The sequence below is a fragment of the Setaria italica genome, chromosome IX, assembly GCF_000263155.2.
Source record: "Setaria italica strain Yugu1 chromosome IX, Setaria_italica_v2.0, whole genome shotgun sequence".
Taxonomy (NCBI): Eukaryota; Viridiplantae; Streptophyta; class Magnoliopsida; order Poales; family Poaceae; genus Setaria; species Setaria italica.
This window is the reverse complement of record NC_028458.1, coordinates 33,097,311-33,122,566: the sequence shown is the minus strand read 5'-3', so window position 1 is coordinate 33,122,566 and position 25,256 is coordinate 33,097,311. Positions and strand designations below refer to the sequence as shown.

At 43.6% G+C, this 25,256-nt stretch overlaps 1 protein-coding gene across 1 annotated transcript; it reads right to left on the bottom strand.

Annotated features, from left to right (window-relative positions):
- Positions 1-1,818: 1,818 nt before the first annotated feature.
- LOC101781334 (probable cinnamyl alcohol dehydrogenase 1) lies at positions 1,819-4,139 on the bottom strand. Its single transcript, XM_022829818.1, is given in 8 exon segments — positions 1,819-2,015; positions 2,091-2,211; positions 2,213-2,242; positions 2,629-2,914; positions 3,204-3,255; positions 3,366-3,421; positions 3,535-3,645; positions 4,051-4,139. Coding segments are annotated over 8 exon segments (942 nt in total).
- Between the last annotated feature and the right edge of the window lie 21,117 nt (positions 4,140-25,256).

The window sequence follows — 25,256 nt, the reverse complement described above, 5'->3', positions numbered from 1 at the left end:
AACTATTTATGATGACACCTATATCTTCAAATTTCTTACTGCAGCAAAACCAAATTCGGCATTGAGCTTGTAAAAGGATGCCTTCTAAACCTTTGGAAGTTTTTTATTTAGAGAAAAAACCTTTGGAAGTTATGGAACACACCAGGATGTCCTTGAGAGATGCCAAGCAATCCATAGACTTTACAAGAACTCCCATGTGAGCAATGTTACTCGATAATCCCAATGGAGGATAGAATCATGCAAATTAATAATTATAGGTGCTAGATACAGTTTTCCGCTGACCTGGCAGCAAATTAATAAGGAGTGAAGGAACGGTTAAATCATCATGGAGATACAACTTGGGCACATATTTGTGGTGGCATTGTTTCATATATTATACTTGCTTTGGGTCAACTAGCATAGGCATAACATTATCCAATGGTTAATTTTCTTGGAACTCTAAGAAATAATCGCTTGATACTATGTGTTAAGAGAGTTGTATCATACTTCATATGGCATGGAAACTTTGGAGGAAGTGACATAGATTGGGATTATCCTAACAAATAATTGGGTAGCATATATCAAATTTTTCATGACTCTTGGTAGGATCCTTCGAATCCTATGTTGTTTGATGCATTGGGAAGTGGACTTAGATACTCTTTTTTAGTACTAACTTTTTACTATGTGCGTTGGACCCCTCTTTTTATGCACGCATATCCCTAAGGATCTGATGGACAGGCCATAGTACATATTGATTGAAAATAATATTTGTGCTCAACTTGATCATTCTTGGTCTCATATCCAGCGCAAAAATTGCACCGACATTGTATAAGTGTACTAACTTTGTTTGAAAAAATATATCACTCTAGGAACTTTAAAATGGTAAAATTTGCTATAAGAGACGTGAACTGATGTCCATTTGCTGGTTAGTTATGTGATTCTGTTTTCTTTGCTGAGGTAATTAAGAGGAAATGTTTTATTAATCACCCTATGCATGCATGCTGCTTGGATATTAGAATTGTTAGATGAGGGAGCCCAGGTAGACTAGGGCAGGGATGGAAGTATATAATAATTTAGAGGCCGGTCATGTTTCCTATAAAGCTAGAATGATGAGTTTTGTTGGACAAAATTTGAATCCTAGAATGATATGTTTTTATGGGATGGAGGGAGTTCATCCCCCCAGATTCACTAAATTGCTGGATTATATCAACATGATATAACTAATATATTATGTTTGCTCTATGCCAAATCTATAATTGAAAATAAAGCTGAGGGGAATCTTTTTCCGAACCTAGATTCTTCTTACTTTATTACTTACCTGTCCAAGAAGGAATTGTGCTGAAAACTTGAATTGACTTCTTGTTTTGGTTTATCATCAATTAAAATTTTTATATTTTATTTCTCAGATGAGAGAAAAATGGAAGACAACACATGTAAGAAGAATAGTTACAGAAGTACATCTACTGCTTTCAAAACATTTTATACTAATTTCCATAGAAAATAAAGTTCTGTCCATATGGTGCTCGGCTGTATTCCCATGTATTTAGATGACGATGATATAGTTTTTGATGGAAATGGCGATGTCTATTGATATTTCTATAGAAGCTACAATATTATCACACAAAGCATAGCTGCAAATACGTTATTTATGTAGAGTTGACAACGCTAACCATACATGGGAGGGATGCAGCCATCCGCACAGCACACTAGCTAGGAACGAATAATGCAAATGTGTAATGCAGCATTAATTTACATTTAGTTCTTCTATCATGACTCCAAGATTTGTGCTGGCTCTTATACATCAACAAAATTAAGAGGATCGCGTGAGAATGAGACATGCTACTTGAAAGAGTTCTAGATGTCGATTACAAAGTGGTATTTAACATCTCAATTAAGAAGCCTCATGAGAGCCTCGTTGATATAATCCATCTTGATGATCTCAATCTCTGGATAGATTTTGTTTGCTGCACAGAAGTTAACCATTTCTTGGATGTCCTTTGTACCTCCAACAATACTACCAGACAAGGTCCATGCACGTAAAAAACAGTTCAGGTTAAATCTAAATGACTTGTGCTTCTCTTCACAACAAGAGTTTCACAGCAGAGAATTACCAAGATTAAGGCTTGCAGGATGTATTTTGATCTCACTTGGAAAGCTCACTAATGCCATCACACCACCAACTTTAAGGAGTGAGAGATATGGATCAAATGGATGATCAATGGAATCAGTGTCAAACTATGAAGTGCAGAGAGCTTTTCAGGGACTGTAAAAGCAGGAGATGACATATATAGTACAGTCAGCAATCGATAAAGTGGAACAGGCACTATTTAGCAAAATATCTCCATTCTCAGCATAAGAAAACTATTCATGGTCATATGCAGAACTGGACATCTGGATCAGAATCAAGTAGCAAAACAATGAGAAAGGCAGTGGCCTACTGATCTGTTCTTTTCTTGTGCAAATAATTTGATATGCTTGTACCTTTAGAAATAAAATAAGACATAATAAAAATGCTTCCCACCAAAAAAAGAAAAGATGTTTGCCACACCAAACTTTCTCGTAGTTTTGGTACTAATACAAAATCATGTGATCCTTATAAAGAAAAATAAGTGGCATATTAGGTACATTAAACTATGCAATGTCCAGTACCTCCATCTGCTGTGTGTTTAATGATATAACAAAATTATCTGCTCCAAGGATGTTGATGGCTTCATCTCTCTTTGATTCACTTGTGCTGAAAACAGTGACCTTAAGACAAAAGGCTTTACCAAATTTCACTGCCATATGACCCAGCCCACCGAGTCCAATGACCCCCAGTGATTTTCCTGGTTGGTTCATGTTGTGTTGCACCATTGGAGTATACACAGTGATTCCAGCACATAGAAGTGGTGCTGCCTTTGCCAAAGGGTAGCCATCTGGTATTTTGAAGCAGTACCTGAAATGTCCGTCAATCAACAGAAAATGTTCTTTCCTATTCAGAAAAGTTGTATCGAAACCAGCATCAAGATTGGACACATATATTATTCTTTCATCGTATTGATTTTCATGAAAATGGTTGCACAGCGATAATGACACAAATTTTACTCACCTCCCATAAGAAATTAGAAAGCATCTTCAAATAGGCGAAGGAAATTACAATGGAATAAAATAACATTGGAGCCTGTTTTCATCTCTAAATTTAGATTTATCAATACCAAAAATCCAATTAAAGTATACTGTCATACCTTTCATGGACTACAATGTGAGTGGAGTAACCTCCCTTTGTGATAGTGCCATCTGTATCAGTGCAATTGAAAGTAAAAAACTGATTGTGGGCAGTGGTTCTCTAGAGAGTTATTGCAATTTTCACAATCCTGGCATGAGTTCACATAGGTTCGAACACCTACATGGTCACCCACTTACATCTGAACCAACCTCAGTTACGACTCCAGCTATCTCATGCCTGCACAAATTAATAGTATTGACAAATATATAGTACAAACACCATTTTAGACAAGGAGAAACAGTTCATCAGCAATCCTGACTATGATGTATATATTGATCTGAAAAGCTTACCCAGGAAACAAAGGATATTTTGAATTATTGTGCTTATTTCGTGTCCAAATAACAGCATAACAGACTCCGCAGTGTGTGATCTTCAATGAAACATCACTGCTTTGCACTGATCTGAAAATTATGCAGTAGTAGCTCACATAAGGAGATGTTATGAAAATTGAACCACTGAACAAACTGCACAAAAGGCAAACGTGTTGCTATTTGCACTCAAAATTCTGCAATCTCGTCAGACCTAAAATTTTCATCAACGGCCTCGTAGTAATGATCTATTCATGCTTTAGTTTGACATGCCACAAGCATAAAAAGCTGCACTACTTGTTCCGCACTTGACATGCTCATTTTAAAACAGGCATGAAACACATGGAAAACCAAACATAACGTACATATAAAGGCATTAAACAATTCTGTCCATAAGAGATTCCATGGAGTCTAAGTAGGATGGAAATAAAGACGATAGCATTCAGAGTAATCAAAATGATGCTGACATTTTTCACAAAATCAGGAGGAGGAAGCCACCTGCGGTTAAACTTGTAGGGTGAGAGAACTCCAGAAGGATATCTTGCTGCCCAAGCATTGCAGTTGCCATCCCCTGATTCAGAGGCCATGTGAACCGTACTGTAGAATCGATTCAAGCCAAGTCAGTAAACAGGGAAGGACTCAGAGCTAACAGACGCAGGGAAAAATTTCATGGCACTTATCGCAGTGAAACATACACCACCTATACACCAACTGTTAATTCATTCTCCATCTTCTTTCTGCAGCAGTTTAAAACCTCAAGAAATTTTCAAACTATTTCCCCCCACTCCTGATGAATGCAAAAGGTCCATTTTGGTGCATTGGTAAGGAGTAGGAGCTGTTTAGTTTGCACCTTCTGAATGCAAAATTCACTCCTTCTGCCAAATTTCGCCATGTACAACATGTTTGGGTTAGACCCCTGCTAGAATGCCAGCAAGACGAAAAAAACATCTTTATTCATCGGTACAACATGTGAGTCCCACGTGTCAAAATAATAATGACAAATGATAGCTCATATGGTTCTTGATTTGTTCATTCCTTGGAAGGAATACAATTTTCAAATCGAATTAGAAGTTTCGTGCAAAGGATGCAAATCGGGCATGGGATTTGGCTGCCTGGGCAGCTCGTGCAAGCGCCAGAATTTCTTTGGCGTAGCCAAAATTTTGGCCTTGAACCATCCAGATGATAGCCTGCTAGAGAGGATCCGTGGAGACAAGATAATCGAAGCGTTACAAGGGAGCAAAGCACCCGGCACCTTCGGCACCGGCAGGTTCCGCAACTCTCCTCGATGCACAGGCGGCAGGGTAGCGCGTTCGCCGACTCGCCGTCGCCGGGATGCGGAGAGCACCCGACTGCGATGAGCTGCTTCTATAGGGAGGAAGAATCTGCGGCCGCTGGACTGGATCAGAGACTTCTGACTTTTGGATCTTCCGGTGAACTAGGAGTTCTTGCTGATTAAACAGTTGACTGAGCGGCCGGCGGCGCATCAGCGCTTGCGTCAATCCTTTCATTCGCGCCTTCAGCCAATGGGATCAGGACTTGGGTCCTCGCATCTGACCACTCTCCATCCGCGCGGACCAGTTCAGGTTCAGGCTCAGCTTCACGGCCCCACCACCACCACGCAAGCGAGACGGCCGGGGGACAAACAGAGCAGGCACGTCCACGCACTTGTCGGAGTGCAGATCGGCGGTGACTTGTATAGCGTCTTTGTGGCTGCTGGAAATCCTGACCAAAGGTTCCATCATTTCCACCATCCTTTTGCCATACATTTTTTTTTGAAATGAATCCTCTTGCCATACAATGGCCTTTCAAATTTATTTGAAATTTTAGATTTATTCATGGGCCAATGCCATATAAAATCCAACACAAAATGCAGGCGAAAATGGAAACTAAATGCAGCTGTGAAGGTAGGCATACTTGTTATGTCATTGTTTCTTTGCCTGACCTCCAACATATTGCGAATGATATTATTTTTCCTTTTTATTTACATGATGGTATTCACAGAGAACACTGATTGACAGCCTAGATGTACTTGTATCAGATCTATAAATTTAAAAGTTTGTTCATACTGTCCATACCTAAATTTTCTATCATCCTTTTGAGAATTTAGAGAAGCTATAAAACTATGAAATTTGACCAATTACTCTCATTTGGGATACTTAGGATACTCTGTTTTGAGTAAATTTCTAATGTAGGAGTTCAAAACAGCCCAGCTTGGAAGGATAACTGGTAACTCTCAGGAGCATTGGTGTTTTAGAACCTTCAAGACTCAAAAAAATTGTAGAGGACAAAGTGCGCGCTTGTTGCAGTTTCGAACATGCATGCCACTGTTTATAGTTCAAATTTTACAAGAAGATCATGTTTTAGTAACTTATCACTTATACACGTACAAGGCTGAAAGAAATTATGCATCACTTTGTACCGAATTAAAGAACAGGGAAAAGATGCAGTGAATCTTGTTTGAGCTAAATTAAAGCTATTTTTTCCATTGCTTGCTTGAGAAAATGTATACTTTTGCTATTCATAAAGGAAAATTCTTCGACGGACCATTGAGGTGCTGCATTGTCCGCCATATCCGGTGATTCAAGACGGTGGTTGTCTTGCTTGGTGGACATATCTTAAACTGTTTGTTACATATGAATTTTTGACAATAAGCACGTTTGTGGTGCCCTGCATCTCTATAGTTAATTACTAACCTCACGCAGCACCTCCCGGCCCCGCGTCGTCTCTCAGGTGACTCGGGCGGCACCCCCATCCGCCGCCACCCTCCCTCCAGGCCTCCTCCCCACCTCGCCGCCACTAGAGCAGTGCACCAGAAAGCCCGAGTGCCTGCTAGTAAGGCGGCGGCGGGGCCTCTCTCACCGGACGGGGGGCCTGCGTAGGTCTAAGGTGTGGTGGCGCTAGGCCATGGAGGTGGCGGCGGCATCTCGGGCTAGTGCCCCCGGGGCCGGATCTATGCGGGGCGGTAGCCGGCGCATGCGTGGCCTGTGCCGGTGCAACGGCGGGATGGCAGCCGCGCTGGACGCGGTGCTACGGACGGCGGCGGCGATAGCAGGTAGGGTGCGAGCGAGGTGCGATGGTGCTTCACCCCCCTAGGCAGCAGTGTTGCGAAGGCTGAGGTAGCGTGGTGGGGTGCGGCATGTGCAGTGGCGGCGGTGTGCCAGACCGGAGGTGGGTGTGCCTGCGAAGGTTCGAGCGGAGCGGGTCGAGGAGGTCGGCCCCAGGAACGAAGACGAGGTAGTGCCACGCGGGGGAAGGAGCGGACCGGCCAGTGGTGGCGGATGGAGGGCGGCCAGTCCGGCGCGTGGCTGCGCGATGGTGGCCAAGTAGGGTGAGTGACAGGGTGAGTGACAGGCCAGGACACGGCACATCTGTGCCTTCAACGATGGCGGCGTGGTGCCGCGGGTGGGGTGGCCTTGTGCCAGCGATGCCATGGAAGCGCGGCACGAACACCTAGCGCAGGGGCACGTTGGCGGCACCAAGGTGGGGCTGAAGGCGTCGTCGGGCCACCTATCCTCGGTTCAAGGAGCTGCGAAGGCAGCGTCGAGAGAGGAAGGCGGCTAAGCTCTTGTGGGGGCTCACGTGGCGTGGAGGAGGCTGTGAGGTGTGGGGGTTCAGTGTGCTGCGTGGAGACACGGCGGCGAGCAAGCGGAGGTGGAGGTACGGTGGCGTGGTGCGTGGATGTGCGGCAGCGACGCCGCCCTAGATAGGCTGCCGTGATTGTAGTTTGGGAGTGCCGAGCTGTGAGCGTGAAGTGAGGGGTTGGGATGCTTCGGGCGAAAACCCTCGCCGGCGTTTGCTGGTGGAGACGACGGCGGCGCCCTAGGGCGTCGTTCTTCCTGTTGGGGGCGTCATCTCTGAGCTACAACCCTGCTGCAGGGGTCCTCTGGGTGAAAACCCTGTCCAGACCCTGGACGAGCTACGGTGGCACCATTAGCGTCATGCCCTCCTTGGAGGCATCATTTTTAGAGACCCGTCTCGGTTCGTGATATTGCTGGTCCATTGGTCAGGGGCGGCCGCAGCCGGTGGCGGCATTCCAGCTGCGTGGAAAGCTGGACGGGTGTTGCTGAGGCCATGTGGACGCGATCGCAGGTATAGCAGCGGTTTGGGTTGTTGCATGGTTGTCGGCTTGGCTGCTTGCAGCGGACCACGGCGACTGATGTTGCTTGGCAACAGTCAAAGCGGCGTGGGACTGTGTCGGAAGACAACGCTTGCGGCAATGACATCATGGGACAACTAGGCTTGCGGGTTGATTAGCTTGGCTGGGCTACCCAGTGCAGTACATCGTCGAAAGGCGGCGCAAGCGACTTCTCTGGTTTGCTAACTTAATGGCGAAGGCTTTTGCGTGGGTGAAGCAACGAGGTGAAATCGATCTGCGGCGGTGGCTTGGTTGATCGATGGAGATCTCGTGGAATAGGGCAGCATTGCTCACCACTCTGACAGTGACAAAAGAAACGGATCTGTGACATGGAGTACCATGATGGGCGAGGTGGTGACAACACGTGGAGTACCATGGTGGGTGAGGCAAGGCTCCCGCGCGCGGTGTTTCTTTGAGGCGACGAGAGCGAGGTGAAGTCCAACGGCAGATGCGGCGAGGCTCCCGCGCGTTGTGTTATCTTGGTGGCGTCTGCGAGGTAGCCTGCGAGAGGTCCGGATTCGGTGGTATCACTCCGTCAGGTGGAGTGTGGTGTTGCAGCGGTACTACGGCGGAGGGTCCCACATGGCGGTGGTCTTCTCGGTGCGGTGCAGTCTGGGTTCCCTGTCGACACAGGGCCACGCCTGGAGGTTTTGGCACATATATGAGAGTGAATGTTGGTGGGTGCTGTCGTGGTGAGTGGAGTGAGGAGGCCGCATTGACGTTCCAATCCAACCGGTCGGGTGTGGCATTTTTTGAGTTGAGTGGTGACCCGCGTTGATGTCCAAATCCAACCGGGCGAGTCTTTTTATTTTCCTTTTATTTTCCTTTTTCTGCCTATGGCCTCCCAGGGCTGTAGTTTTGTATTTTCTTCTATATCAATGAAACACGCACTTCGTTCTTTCAAAAAAAAATAGTTAATTACTAATTAACCTGTATGTTAACTGGTGATTTGCCAACTCAAAGTTTGCAAATATTTGACAAATGCCTTTACAGATGAAGCTTCTTCAATCTTGATAAATTTAGAAAGTTGAGCTGAGACGAATGTTTTTCTGTAAATACATTCAGTTGACTTCTATAAATTCCCATCAGCCAATAATGATCAAAAGGGCAAAAATAATCAGTTAACGATGACTGTAGCTAGTGTGATTATGAGGCGCAAGAGAGGGCCAGGTTAGCACCAAAAAAATAATCTTGGAGCAATTGGCTATTAGCAAAGTTTTGTTATTTTTATGATATGAATTTTTTTTGAAAAAAATTAACATCATAGTTGGTTCGTGGCTAGTATTGATTGTGAAAATTTTCAGAGTAAGCACTGGCTATAAGCAAGTATGAAAATATATAGTTTTTTATCAGTCCCAAACCGATTAGTTGCAGGCTGTAAGGATTCCAATCGCGAAATTAGCACTAGTAGAAAACTGAGTATTAGTCCCGGTTGGAAAGGTGCAAATCTCTCGAAAAACTATTCGGGATAAAGCAATCGGGACAAAAGGGGTGTCTTTTATCCCGGATCCCTCAACCGGGACTAAATGGGCTGCCACGCCAGGCGCGATACATGACCCCTTTTAAAAATAAATAAATTCCCGGGGAGTCCCAGGGAGGCCTCCCCACATGCGCACGCGATTTTCATGCGAAATATGCGCGTGCGCGGTTCGTGGGATTCGAACCCACGACCTCAAGCCTCACGCGTAGCTTCCTTACCATCCTACCTACACACCACATCTGACTATATAGGGGATCCAATCCTTTTATACTAACTCGTGGGGGACCCCTTTTATCCCGGTTGGTATTACAAACCGGGATAAAAGGGTCCGAAGAATTTAGTTCTGCCCCAGCCACACGTAGGGGACCTTTTTATCCCGGTTGGAAACACCAACCGAGATAAAAGATCCCATTTTATCCCGGTTGGTATTACAAACCGGGATAAAAGGGTCCGAGGGTTTTAGCTCTTTTTCAGCCACACGTGAGGGATCCTTTTATCCCGGTTGGAGTTTCCAACCGGGATAAAAGACCCCATTTTATCCCGATTGGTGTCGTGAGTTTTAGTCCCGAGTGGTAACACCAACCGGGATTAAAAGGGTGACCTTTAGTCCAGGTTATTCTTACCACCTGAGACAAAAGGGTCCCCCACGGGTAGCTGATTTTTTCACCCGGGACTAAAGGGTCCCCCACAGGTGGCTGATTTTTGAACCGGGACAAAATGTGACTTTTAGTTCCGGTTGTAAATAACAACCGGGAGTAAAGCTCCGCGCACTTCCTTTTATACCGGACCTACTTTAAATCAGGATTAAAAATGGGCGCATCGAAAGTCAGTTCTCTACTAGTGTAGCAAAACTGACTCTATAATTTTTGTGGTAGTGGATAAGCGGCATGTCTGCTTGGTTTTAATTAGGATGAATGAATTTCCTTTATTGTGCTTCATGGATACTCTGCCACCCCTCATTGGTTTTTATCTTATCACTCTTGAAGTTGTACAATCTTCTCATCCCATCTGGGATTCAATTGACATAGTCTTCTTTGCCGAACTCAAAATCTGAACAATTAGAATATACTACCGTACGCATGTCCGTTGGAATATAAATTTAAAGGTGATATTTTCACAAAAATTGTTGGTCAAATGTAATGAATTTTTTTATTACGAGGTCAAAGTAATAAAGTTTGAATTTTGAAATATGTGCATGTTTTATATATTTAAATGCAAGTAGCCTTTAGTTCTATTATGAATTATTATTTCTTTATTACTCACTACAAGAAACACCCTCCTCTAGATACGTATTATTTTTAGGTTAGATACGTTTTATTTCATCTTTAGTGAATTATAGATACACTTCACTAAAGCGTGTCTGGAGCGTCTCCCCATAGACTGTGTCAAGAACTGTAAACACATTTGTCAAACGTGTCTACAATTTAGAAACAACACTTTAAAAATGTATCTACGTTGCAAGTTTTGAAGCGCTTTACTAAGCGTGTTAACAACCATATCTACTGACAGGAGCATACAAAATATAGATATGCTTTCAATAGCATAGCAATCGAAGCGTAGCTACCACTATGTTTTGTTGTAGTGACTATTTGTAAGTTGCCCTATGATTTGCCAGAGTAATTGATAGTCACCATCACCATTTTTGTGCACTCTATCATTATTTATACATGTGTGTATATATAACTCAACCACAGCGAGATAGCGCCCCTAGTTTTTTCTTAAGAAGCAGTGGAGCATGATTTAATTAACAAGCAAATATAAAGCTACTGCTGGGTTCACTCCCTTCATTCCTATATGCCAATATATATCTACCAAGAACTTGATAGTTACCAGTACCAAATTTTCGCATAGTACCATTCTTTATATATAGGGAAAAAACCTCAACCACGGGGAGATAATATACTACCATACGCATGTCCGTTGGAATATAAATTTAAAGGTGATATTTTCACAAAAATTGTTGGCCAAATGTAATGAAATTTTTTATTACAAGGTCAAAGTAATAAAGTTTGAATTTTGAAATATGTGCATGTTGTATATGTTTAAATGCAAGTATCCTTTAGTTCTATTATGAATTATTATTTCTTAATTACTATTTGTAAGTTGCCCAATAATTTGCCGAAGTAATTGATAGTCACCATTACCATTTTTGTGCACTCTATCATTATTTATACACGTGTGTGTATATATAACTCAACCACAGTGAGATAGCGTCCCTATTTTTTTAAAGGAGAGAAGCAAGATTCTCAAGGAGGTAAATACCCACATTGCTCATCAAGAGGGGACTGTACGAAGCTATTGCTCGTTTCTCTCCCTTCCTATGGCCAAAAATAGCTGCGTCTTCTAGAGTCGGATGAAAAACTACTTCTCATAGATAGTAAGATCTAGCAGGAACGCAATATAGAAGAGCTTGTCCTATATTTTGTGAACCTACTGTTGCTCTTTGTGTTTTAATTGTCCATTGATTTCTGCCATGCTGAAGTAGTTGTAGAATACATTACTCTCCTTCAATGATAGGTTGTTTATTGCCTTTGACCTTCTATTACCTTCTACTATATATGCATCAAATTTCATATTATTACTAACCTGTGTGTTGGCATGCATGCATGGTTGATTGAATTCATTGTTCATTATGTATAGTACCAGCACTCATCTTTTTTATTTATACAAACTACATTTTTTCTTGACTATAGATGAGACTGCTTCCATGCGCATGCCAAACTAATTGTAGAATAAATTAATCCCTTTTCCTGTGCTTCTCGGATACCACTCCGCTGTGATGGGTTGTTCGGATCTGATCTGTTCTTACCTTCTACTATATGTGTATATGTATAAAATTCTACATAACTATTTATCTATGAGTTTCCTTGTGGTTTATCAAATTCACTGGTAAATTAATGTCAGATGTCTGCTTGTGTTTTTCCGTAATTCATTTACTTTTCAATATATATGAATGCATTGTTTCTATTTTTTTTGTTATTTGGTGGTACCCATTGGATTAGTTTTTTTATCGAACATGTAGGAGAGTGACCTCAGGATAAGCTCCTGTAGAGCAGAAGCACCAGCCAGACACATCAAATGTCATTATTCTTCAACCATTTAAAGAACAACCTGGACATTCGGATGAGTCCCTTCAAACACAGAAGCATTCCTGTGCTTCCATAGTTCCCATGCAACAGGAATAACTAAGGAATTGAATACCTTTCACATCTCCTTGGTAACCGATCTCCTAGCCTGGTACCGCCATCCCTGGAAATGGCATGCATTGTAGAGGTCGGTGGCACAACTGCAGCTAGGTTTAATTTCCTGCAAACTAAAGTCTAGACCTCCCTCGCAAACACACAAGAACTCGAAATATGTTTCTTTTGGTACACATTATTGCTTAACTTGCATCAGAACAGGCGGCCAACTAAGAACTATTTTTTTTCATTATTAGTATTCTTTATTCTTTACATAGTTTCTCCTGTCCAAATTGATGTTGCTACGATTTTTATACGGTTCCTTTTAATTTTAGCACTAAGAGATATTGGATACAAGCCAAGATTCAAATGACATGGCTGTGTATTAGAGTAGTACTACCTCCTGTCATTAATATATAACACTTTGGACACACAAAATGAACTAATTTTGGATTGATTCGGTTGTCCAAACCATCATTGTAAAGAAATGTTGTATCATTGTTCTTTAGGTACTGTCTAACTTATCAGAACAGATCGGGACTAGCTCATCATAACTTTGGTTTCCATTAGTATTCTTTGTATAGTTTCTTCTGTCCAAACTAGATGTTGCTATGATTTTTCTAGAGTTCAGTTCCTTCAATTTTAACACGATGAGATATTTGACACCAGCAAAATTATCCGAATGACATGCCTGTGTGTGTCAAAGAAGATATGCTCTATGTTCTTCTTTATTAATACTACCTCCAGCAGTCCAGCCATTAACATATTCACTTTGGACGCACAAAATGAACTGCTTTTAGTTTGTTTCGGTTGTCCAAAATGTCATCTGTTAATGACAGGAGAAAGAAGCATCATATCTTATGTTGAGAAGTTGCAGGAGGTTGTTTGCTTGCTTTTGTGCAAACTAAGGAAATGACGTATGTCGTTTTGGACTGAACCACCAAATTATAATATGTATCATTCTTGTGTAAAATGGTGTGTCGTCATGGGCTTTAAAATGCAAGGACCATAATCAAAATCGCTTTCTAGGTGCTTCTAATGTGAGTGGATAAATTCAACTTATACAATAAGCGACACAGAATTGAAACCAGATTTTCTCCTGTCTACTCGTTGTACTCCAGTTACTCCCATCATAAAATAATATGTTGTGTCCCTGGTATGCCCATGGGGGCGTTGGATCTCTATAATTTTACTTTCTTGTGAAGTGGTCAATAAAAAATAATTAAAGTTGTATGCTTCCAGTTGTGACGTATTTAGCCACTGCCATTTAACTGTTTTATGTTAATGCTAATCATCTAATGTTCATTTTGTCTGATAATGCTGAGATTGTTCAGCCTTGGATTAAAGTTCCACACAGTCACTTTATTTTTGAAGGAAAAGTGTGGGGGAGTTCCCCCCACACACAGTCACTTTATTGATTACTGTTTGAACTGAGAAATTATGTTTTGGCTTTTCAACAGTGACTAGTACAAAGTTTTTGACTGATAATTACTTGTTCTGCAGGTACCTTGGGTTATGCAGAATGGTTTGTGGCGTAGGAATTTCCATTTGTCTACCTTGCTCTAAGGTGTTGACCTTGCAGAGGTGAACCCATCATATTGCGTGTGTTTGGGAAAACTATAAGTGGAGGCTAAGTTATGCCTATTTTTGCTTATTGCCTTTATTGTTTAGTTATGTAAGGTGATTACTAAATTTGTCGATACCCACATTTGTTTCTATGGCCAAGTACCTTGTTCACTAGTAGATAATTGGCTTTCGATGCGCCCCCTTTTGTCCCGGTTTAAAGTTGGCCCGAGACAAAAGGGGGTGCACCATGGTAGGCAAAAATGGAGGGGAGAGTTAGTCCCAGTTGGTAATTGCAACCGGGACTAAAGGCCCCCCTTTAATCCTGGTTGCAAAGGCTAGTCGCGGGTTGTCGGTGGCGGCACCATTTTATCCCGGTTGGAGGCTCCAACCGGGATAAAAGGGTGGATAAAAGGTGAACCCTTTTATCCCGGTTGGAGGTTCCAACCGGGACAAAAAGTTTAGTCCCGGTTGGAGCTTCCAACTGGGATAAAAGGGTGTCCCTTTTGTCCCGGTTGGAGCTTCCAACCGGGACAAAAGGTGTTCCTTTTTGTCTCGGTTGGAGTTTTTAACCGGGATAAAAACTCATCCCCATTATATACCAAGACAGAGGACTTTCTTCCTCTTCCAGCCTGAGCCAGTCCAGCACATTGATAGAGAGCTGAGCTTCACCTACTCTCCGGTGGTGCCGAAGCAAGGGAGGTGCTGCCCGAAGTTTTTTCCCTCATTTTCGTGGGAATTTCACTCAGCCAACACAAGTGTTGTGAAGGTTTGCTACTTCATCCTCGTGTTATGCTTTGATTTATGCTTTGGAGATGGAAAGATTATTTGCTAGAATGTGATGAAATAGAAAATGGAGAGGTATTTTGAGTTAGAATGTGAGGGAGATTGATGTGTCATATATAGTATGCATTCTTGCAGATGTTGAACTTGCATACCGTGTTCATCTCTGCGATGATGTTCTCCGCCGAGCAGCAACGTATGTCAAGAAGGAGGTTCGATTCTACGAGAAAGAGTGGATACGGACATCGTGACCGTGTCCCCTTTTCCATAGCATCTAACCTCTTTCATGACGAAGTGCGGTGCCGCCCAGTTGAGAACATGCTTGCGAGATGATCACGGTCTTCAAGTTCAACAACTTCTGCAGTGGTGAGGAAAGAATTTTTGTACATAGATGACTTCTGCTATCTGTTGAACTTATAAATTCAATAAGGTTTTTCAAATCCATACTTATTGAACTTGCATACCATGTTCATGTCTTCGAGGATGTTCTCCGCCGAGCAGCAACGTATGTCAAGAAGGAGGTTCGATTCTACGAGAAAGAGTGGATACGGACATCATGACCGTGTCCCCTTTTCCGTAGAATTGAACCTCTTTCATGACGAAGTGTGGTGCCGCCCAGTTGAGGACATGCTCGCGAGATGATCATGGTCTTCAAGTTCAACAACTTATGCAGTGTTAAGGTAATAATTTTTGTACATAGATGCCTTCTGCTACTGGAGGATGTGGCGATGGTGGGGGCGATCGTGGTTCCTATTTCGGCAAGGGGAAAATCATAGTTGGCCCTCAGTATAAGCCGAAGAAAAAGAGCGCGCTGGAAAAAGCAATGCTTCGTTATTTGCAGCAACGTCATGAAGAAGCTGTTGCCACGGGTTAGGAACCTCCTTTTGGTGGTTGTTATGCTCCACCCTCAGTCCCGGGTGTTTCACGTCCACTTAGTACTACCATTTCAGGCAGCACAAATAAACCTAAGGATGAGGTTGGGTCAGCGGAACCTTCGTCTTCACCGTCCAAGGATGCTTAAAGTCCTCCTAGATAATAACCAGTGGATGGCTTGTTGTATTGTATCATGTTGTTTGGAACTTTAATTTAAATATGTGTATTTGGATCTTCATGTTGTTGTATTGTACCATGTTGTTTGGATCTTTAATCGATTTTCACGCGTAATCCATTGTCAAGTGTAATCCATTTTCATGCGTAATACGATGCAGATGGACCGGCAATGGATGTATAATGCAGACAGGCGGAGCAAGGTGTTTATTGATGGCTTGCATTATTTTCTCGAAGTGGCCAAAGCGAACAAGCCAAAGAATGGGTTCGTATGTTGTCCATGCTTCCAATGCAATAACAAGAAAGAGTATTCAAAGGATTCCTGGGGGACTATTCACAGCCACTTGTTTAAATACGGTTTCATGCCTAACTATTTGGTTTGGACCAAGCACGGTGAACTAGGGGTCGTAATGGAAGATGGCGAGGAGGAGGAGGAAGATGACACCATTCCGGACTGGGTTGCAGGCCAAGCTTTTGCAGGTACTACAATGGGCGAGGCTGATGAAGATGAGTTTGCAAAAAATGGCCCTACTGATGACCTTGGTCAGGTGATACGAGATGCATACAGAGATTGCGAAACTGAGAAGGAAGCAGCAAAGTTGCAGCGCATGATAGATGATCACCAAAAATTGTTGTACCCAGGTTGCCAGCAGGGCCATAAAAAACTAGGTACGACACTAGAATTTGTGCAATGGAAGGCAAAAAATGGTGTGTCCGATAAGGCATTTCAGGGGATGTTGAACATTGTCACGAAGATTCTCCCCAAGAATAATGAATTACCGTCCACAACATATGAAGCTAAACAGATTATTTGCCCTCTCGGATTGGATGTTCAGAAGATACACGCATGCCCTAATGACTGTATCCTCTATCGTGGTGATGAATACGAGAAATTGGATGCTTGTCCCGTCTGCGAAGCCCTGTGGTATAAGATCAGGCGAGATGATCCTGGTGATGTCGAGGGGCAGTCTCCCAAGAAGAGAGTTCCCGCGAAGGTGATGTGGTATTTCCCTATAATACCACGCTTGAAGCGCTTGTTCAGGAACAAGGCGAATGCTAAGTTGATGCGATGGCACAAAGAAGACCGTAAGGAAGATGGGATGCTGAGACACCCCGCAGATGGGGCACAGTGGAGATCAATTGATAGATCATTCCCGGACTTTGAAAGCGAAGCAAGGAACATAAGGTTTGGTTTAAGTACTGATGGATTCAATCCATTCGGTGAGTTGAGTAGTGGCCATAGTACTTGGCTTGTGACCCTTTGTATGTTCAACCTTCCTCCTTGGCTGTGCATGAAGCGGAAGTTCATTATGATGCCAGCGCTTATCCAAGGCCCAAAACAACCCGGCAACAACATTGACGTGTACCTAAGACCGTTGGTTGATGACCTTTTACAGCTCTGGAAGGAAGAAGGTGTACGTGTGTGGGATGAGGATAGACAAGAGATCTTTAATCTACGAGCATTGTTGTTCGTAACCATCAATGATTGGCCTGCATTGAGTAACCTTTCGGGACAGACAAATAAGGAATATCGGGCATGCACCCACTGTTTAGACGACACATACAACATGTATTTGAAGCATTGTAAGAAGGTCGTCTATATGGGTCATCGTCGATTTATCCCTGCTCACCACCAGCTTAGAAAGAGCGGGATGCATTTCAAAGGGGCGCCAGACCATCGTAAAAAACCTGCACACCGTAATGGAAAGCGTGTCTTCGAGATGATGAAGGATGTAAATGTAGTCTTCGGAACGGGTCTTGGTAGCCAACCTGTTCCAAACAACGATAACGGACATGCACCCATGTGGAAGAAAAAGTCAATATTTTGGGAGCTACCTTATTGGGAAATCCTAGAGGTTCGCAACGCAATAGACGTGATGCACCTGACGAAAAATCTTTGCGTGAACGTGCTAGGCTTCATGGGTGTTTATGGGACCTCAAAAGATACATTGGAAACACGACAGGACCTGAAAGCCATGGGGCAACGAGATGATCTACATCCGGAAAAGAGAGATAATGGACAGCACTACTTACATCCTGCCAGTTACACTCTCAGCAAGGAAGAGAAGGATAGCATGTTTGAATGCTTGAATAGTATGAAGGTCCCGTCTGGGTACTCCTCGAATATAAAGGGAATAATAAATATGAAACAAAAGAAGTTTACAAATCTCAAGGCTCATGACTGCCACATGTTGATGACCCAGTTGCTTCCGGTTGCACTGAGGGGTGTTCTACCAGAAAATGTCCGGTTGCCGCTCATAAAGCTATGCGCGTTTCTCAATGTGATTTCGCAGAAGGCAATCGATCCATCCAAGCTATCAAAGCTACAGAACGATGTGGTGCAATGTCTTGTCAGTTTTGAGTTGTTATTTCCACCATCCTTCTTCAATATTATGACGCACTTACTGGTTCACCTAGTAAAAGAGATTGATATTGTCGGACCTGTATACCTGCACAATATGTGGCCTTTCGAGAGGTTCATGGCAGTCCTAAAAAACTATGTTCTTAATCGTGCCCGTCCAGAAGGAAGCATCGCCAAGGGATATGGAACAGAGGAGGTGATCGAGTTTTGTGTCGATTTTATTGATTCAATTGACTCGATTGGGGTTCCAACTTCACGCCACGAGGGGAGGCTCCGAGGAATGGGCACCCTTGGAAGGAAATCAAGTTTGAGCAATGATACTGATTTGTTCGAGAAGACACACTACACTGTTCTACAACAGTCATCCTTTGTGTCTCCGTATATCGAGCAGCACAGGCAGATGGTAGTTTCCAAAAACCCGACCAAATCCGATGCTTGGCTTACCCGTCATCACATGGAAACTTTTCCCTCCTGGTTGCACCAACAACTTATGGGTAACTCTGAGATTCACCCACAGCTTGCCTGGTTAGCCAGGGGACCTGCTAGCACAATCGTCAAATTCCAAGGCTATGAGATAAATGGTTAAACATTTTACACGAGAGCCCAGGACCAGAAAAGCACGAATCAGAATAGTGGTGTCCGCATAGATGCCATGGACAGAAATAATATCAAGGAGTTGTATTATGGTTTCATACAGGAGATATGGGAACTCGAATACGGACCGCTGTACATCCCTCTATTTCTTTGCAATTGGGTGAAGCTAACTGCCGTAAACAAAGATCAGTACAGAATGACAATAGTAGATCTGAGCAAGACTGGATACAATGATGACCCATTCGTACTTGCCAATGATGTGCATCAGGTGTTCTATGTGAAGGACATGTGTAGCAAACCCAAGAGAAATCCAGAAGAGACATGGGAGCCAAAGTGCCACATAGTTCTTCCAGGTAAAAGAAAAATCGTGGGAGTCGATGATAAAACAGACCAATCAGATAATTATGATTAGTTTGATGGCATGCCTCCATTCGCTGTTGAAGTTGATCTAAGCATCCTGCTATCCAAAGAAGAGGCCGTACTTATGCCGCGATCATGATCAAGGAACTTTCATGAAGAAGAAATTTTACAACGTTGTATTGTAATGCGCTAAATTTACATGACCTTTGTGTATTAATTGATACAATTTTTAATTTACCCTATGTATGATTTCATGTGTTCTTAAATTTGTTAGGTAAAGATTTATTAGATAAACATGAATAATGTTAACCACATACATACATGGATTTTTCTGCGCATTGAAATTATTTAATTGAATAATTTCTTGATCATAGCGATGCAGTAAAATAAATATTTTAGAGGCTAAATGAACTGGTATAGAATTAATGACTAAATCACACTTATTATCAATTTACTCGCTAATTAAATATATTTTTGCATGTACAAAATATGTGAAGGTTTTTGTTTTTCATCCTGAAATGCATCGAAAAGATAAATAAAATCCATTTCTAAAAAATAGGCGGGAGAAGAAAACTAGGAAAAAGACCTTTTGTCCCGGGTGCCAACAGCAACCGGGACAAAAGGCCCCCCTTTTATCCCGGCTGCAAACTGCAACCGGAAAAAGACCTTTAGTCCTGGGTGCCATTACGAACCGGGATAAGGGGGGTTAAAAGGCACTGTAGCCCCTTCTACCCCCCACGCCAGTTACACTTAGCAAAATTTTCGCCAAGTCCCGCGCGCGCTCTGCTCCGTCGCCGCCCGTCCGCCTCCCTCGCCGGCCGCCGCCGTCGTCGTCCCCCATTGCCCCGGCCATCGTCGTCCCGCCACCCGACCGCGCCCAGACATCCTCCTCCTCCATTGCCCCGGCCCGCCTCGATCCTCCTCCATTGTGCCCGACCCCTACCTCGTCGCCGCCGGCCACCTCCATCGCGGGCCTCGTCGCTGCCTCGTCACCCCGGGTCGCCGCCTCGTCGCCCCTCGTCGCCGCCTCGTCGTCATCCCGCCTCCGTCGTCCCGCCGTCCCACGCGCCTTCGCTCCGTCGTCGCCTCCGCCGTCCCGCCGCCCCGGCCACCTCGTCACCCCGGCCACCGTCGACCGCGCGCGAGGTCCGCCGCGCCGGCACTGGCGCTGGGTGTACCGCCTTCCTGACTCAAGCCCACCGGCTTGCGTTAGCAAGGGCCATTTTTTTTAAGTTAGAAAATAAATAGAAAGGAGTAGTAATTAGGTAGAAATTCAATAGATTTTTGTATATGTGTTAGAAAATCAAATTAGTGTAAATTAGTAGTAATTAGTAGTAATTAGGTTCGTCGCTCCGCCTAGGTTAGAAATGAATTGTGTTTCGTCGTGGTTCCGTCCCTGCCTCCGCTGTCCCACCGCCCTGACCGCCGCCGTCCCAACCTAGGCACCGTCCGTGGTTCCGTCCCCGCCTCCGCCCTTCAGCCTCCGTCGCAAATTCATGTTATTGCTAGAAATTCCAATAAATATGGACAAATTAGTAGAAATTCGGTAGAAATTAATCGTTGCTGCGGCCACCTCGCTCCGTCCCCGCCTCCGCCGTTCCGCCGCCCCGGCCTCCGCAAATTCATGTTATTGCTAGAAATTCGTAAAAATTCATGTTATTGCTAGAAATTCGTACAAAATTCATGTTATTGCTAGAAATTCGTACAAATTCATGTTATTGCTAGAAATTCGTAAAAATTCATGTTATTGCTAGAAACTCATACAAAATTCATGTTATTGCTAGAAAATCGTAAAAATTCATGTTATTGCTAGAAATTCGTACAAATTCATGTTATTGCTGGAAGTTCGTACAAAATTCATGTTATTGCTAGAAATTCGTACAAAATTCATGTTATTGCTAGAAATTCGTACAAATTCATGTTATTGCTAGAAATTCGTCACAAAGTACTACTAATTTGTAGAAATTTGTATAAATATTCCGGACTTCGTGGGATTCATGTTATTTTATGATTTCATGTATATACCCTTATGTACATATAACTAAGGCAATTTCTATGACTGTCATGTATGATTCCATGTATGTTTCAATCAATAGTTGAAATGGCAGACGATGAGACCGCAAGGTATATCATGGAGCAGATAATCGCTGGTGATGGTAGTGGCGACAACCTTCCACTATCGTACACGGATGAAGAGGGCACCCAGGCGGACATGTTCCTCAACATGTCCGCCGATGGGAATGAAGAGCAAGAGCCCCAGCAACACCTTGCCGTGGCGGAAGGTTCCGGCGAGGTATATATAACGATTCTTGTATTGTTTCACGCCACCGTTACTACTACGTACTAATTAACGAATCTTGAACTGTTAGCCCTCTAGATCGACGCAAGGGCAGAAGACCTGAGGTCGTACAAAGGTGATGGAAGGGAGGCTTGTCATCACAGAAGTGGCAGAAGAGGGTAGGCCGGTTACTCCCGAGAAAGTAGCAAAGAAGTACGTGAGTCAGATCGGGGCAATCATCCGGGACAACGTGCCTATCAGCACCAGAGAATGGAAGGGCAGAAGCACTAATCCGTACGCCCTCCCGGAGACAGAAAAGAATATGCTGTGGGAAGACGTCAAGAGACATTTCACATTCCCCGAAGGATATATTGAGAAGGATGTGAAAGCGTGGACGCTTAAGAAGATGGCTACACAATTCCAGACATTCAAGAAGATGCTGGATACCCACTACATTAAGAAGGGCCGAACTCCAGACTTCAACGCGTGGCCAAAGTTGAGGGACCACTGGGATGCATTTGTTGAATATAAGAGGAGTGAAGACGGTGTGAAAAAGATCATGACAAACACAACAAATGCTAGTCAGAAGGGTTACCATCATCATCTGGGGCGAGGTGAGTATGACTCAGCAATTTCCAAGTGGAGGAAGATGGAACAAGATCTGATCGAACGGGGAATCGTACCTGCAACTATTGAATGGCCCGAACGATCAAAAAATCGGTACTACGCTCATGGAGGCTCCCTGAGCCAAGAGGGTGGGACGTTGATTTTCAATGACACAATATGTGAGAAGGCCGAACATCTTGTGAAGAACATTGAAGATTCTAAGGCTGGGAGGTTGAAGGTGGACCGAGAAAATGATGAGCTCACATTGGCCCTCGGTAATCCGAAGCACCCAGGACGTTGCCGAGGGTTCGGGGTCATTCCATGGAAGTTTGCTTTCTGAGGCGATAGCGCCTCGTACAGAAGCCGGAAGCGAAGAAAGGAACAGATCGAGGAGAGCTAGCGGCAGATGCTAGAATCCAAAGTGTAGGCACAAGAACAAATAATGATGGATGAAATCAATCGTCGAGTGGCCCACGCAGTTGCGGAGTTGGCCCAATCTGGAGCATTGCCGAATCCTAACAACGCCAGCCCTTCTCAACGCCTCTTGAGCAGTTGTGCTTCTACAGGGTTCCCCGATGCGCAGACGCCTAGGTTACCCGTGGAGGAGCAACGGTTCCTCGTGGATGCCATCACGCAACGCACCATATGTGAGCTGCATGCACCGGTCGGCAACCTCACTATTAAGGTATACTTATACATAATATTTATGCAATCTTGTCAATTGATCCACGCCTCGAGATCGGAGTTTAACTTGTTTACTTCTGCTATATGTACAGGTAGAGTACGGGAGTGTGTTAGCAACCCTAGCGGGGCAGAGCAGTCATGGCACGGAGATTCCACCTAGCTACGCCAGCGTTCGCGTAGAGCAAATAGTTGATACCCAATATGAAGGTCTAGAGCTCGACCTCCCGGGAGGCGACGGGGAAAAGACACTGGCAGATGCGCTTCATGGGATCATTCTATGGCGAAAATGCTACATCATTATTCCCGGCACGGAGCCATCTCCTCAGTGCTCAAGACCGCTCCCCGTAGATCCCCAGCAGCGACCTTCTCCTCATATCTCGAGACCGTCATCTCCTGCACAACCTGCTGTAGGACCGTCCCTTCCATCTATATCAAGGTCTCCATCTCCACCACATCCTGGTGGTGGGAGCGACGACGACAATAACAACACCCCTCCCTGATCACCGTCGCCGGCACCAAGAGCGGCCCCCATGAAGGAACCTGCACCGCCTCCCAAGCAAAGACAGAGAAAGAAGAAAACAAAGGAGCCTGAAGTGACTTGTAACGAACGCTGGGAGGCAATGTCTCATGCAGAACAGTGGTCAGAAATCCAACGAGAGGCCAGTGAGTGGTTCAAGAAACAAGCTGAAGAAAAAAAAGCAAGGGAGATGGAGCCACCGCCAGTAAATCGAAGAGATTTAAACTTTTTTATCAGGATGGAAGAAGGAGCCAAGAAAAGGATACCACTCTTATCAAACTATGAACGGGCTTTAGTAAAGGCTGATGAAAAGGATAAAAGGAAAGGAAAGTCATCTTCCAGCGGTGCTGTCCCCGACCTCAGCCATTTATCAAAAAAAGACGCTCAACGGGTAAAAGCAATGCCCTTGCATCAACAAGCAGAAGTATTGAAGTTCATGCAAGAAACAGGTCTGGGACTTGATGAATGCCTAGGGCAAGTTGAGACGCGAACTGCACCACCCCTTGAGCCGAGATGGCCTTATGAGCTAGGCAAACCTCTAGTAAAGCCTTCATTGGTACGGAAGCTATCAACAAAGATGTACACATTCCATCAATGGTACATGATGGCATCCGCCGACTCGAGGGAGATGCTCGGCCTGAAGGTAAAACCGATTGATTTTCATGGTGAAGGCGAGAAAGTGCTGTGGCTAGACTTCAAGGATATATACGAAGTGTACCATCATGATGCCCTGGACGTCTCTCTGATCAGCGCTTGGATTCTGTAAGTGTCCGCTTATCTCTACATGTAAATTTTGGCGTGCATCACCGTACTAACTTCGTCTTCCATTTCATGTAGGATGCTAATTCAGACATACCGCCGACAGGCGTACCTACATATAGGCTTCATGGATCCATCTGTAGTTAACCAACAACAGATACAATTAGCGCCGGAAAAAACCTTGGTGGAAGTATACAATTTCCTAGACAAACAGACATTCAAGGATTTCATACTACTTCCATACAACTTCAAGTAAGTGTGTGTATACCGTCTACTTTCGATGTCTTTTTCCTTATCTGTACATGTTAGTTAGCTCTAATATGCATGAACATTTTACGCACGCAGCTTCCACTGGATCCTTATTATAATTGAGCCTGAAAGAAGCCACGTCACTGTCTTCGATTCGTTGAGGAAAGATCCGGTGGAGTACCAAGAAATGCAAGACATGCTAGGCTTGTAATAATTCTGGACCTTTATCTCTATGCAAAAGTTTGTTTCCTAAATTTTATCCCTGTTACAATATATCATTCATTATTCTAATCCGCAGCGCATGGAAACAATTCATAAGGACACACAAAGGTCCATTCAAAGAAAAACTTACATGGAACACAGATTTCCCGGTACGTATGAAGTCTGCACATTTATTACATTGTATAACAAGAATATTTCATAACTTATTTTTTTCCGCACTGAAGTGCTTAAGATAGGAACCCAGGAATAATCTATGTGGCTACTACATCTGTGAGCACATGCACAGTTTTATGGGACCCAAGGGACTAAAGATGACGCCGCACAACTTTAAAGTACGTAAAATAAAACTATTACTAGTTAATTATTTTTTCTAGCTCCTTATATGTATTTGTTCGTGTAATATTCACAAATTTCCAAATTATAGATGTTAAATATTCAACAAGGACTCTTGAAGGAAGAAAGAGTAGCGGCAATATGTGAAGGTCTCATTGGATTCCTAATGGACGAGGTGGTAGATCCAAAAGGAGAATTTTATTACGATGGACGACAATTAGACACTCCGATCAGCAACACCTCGACGGGAAGATTGTAGATAGATACTTTGATTTATTTGTATATATAATACACGCTAATTATGATTGATTTGTACTAGTTGAATTGTGTATATGAATTGTGTATAAGAATTGTGTATATATATAGTAATTGTATAATTACAAATCCCATTCGTTTAAATACTAGTTGATTTCATTCTAAAAAAATCTCAACTACTAAAGGTTAACAAAAGGGCCGCGGTACTACGTACGTGATGCATGCATGAAAAATTCAGGTGCCAGGCAGGTGCCATGCAGGCCATGGATTCTGTTGCTATTTTTTGCTTGCACGCGGG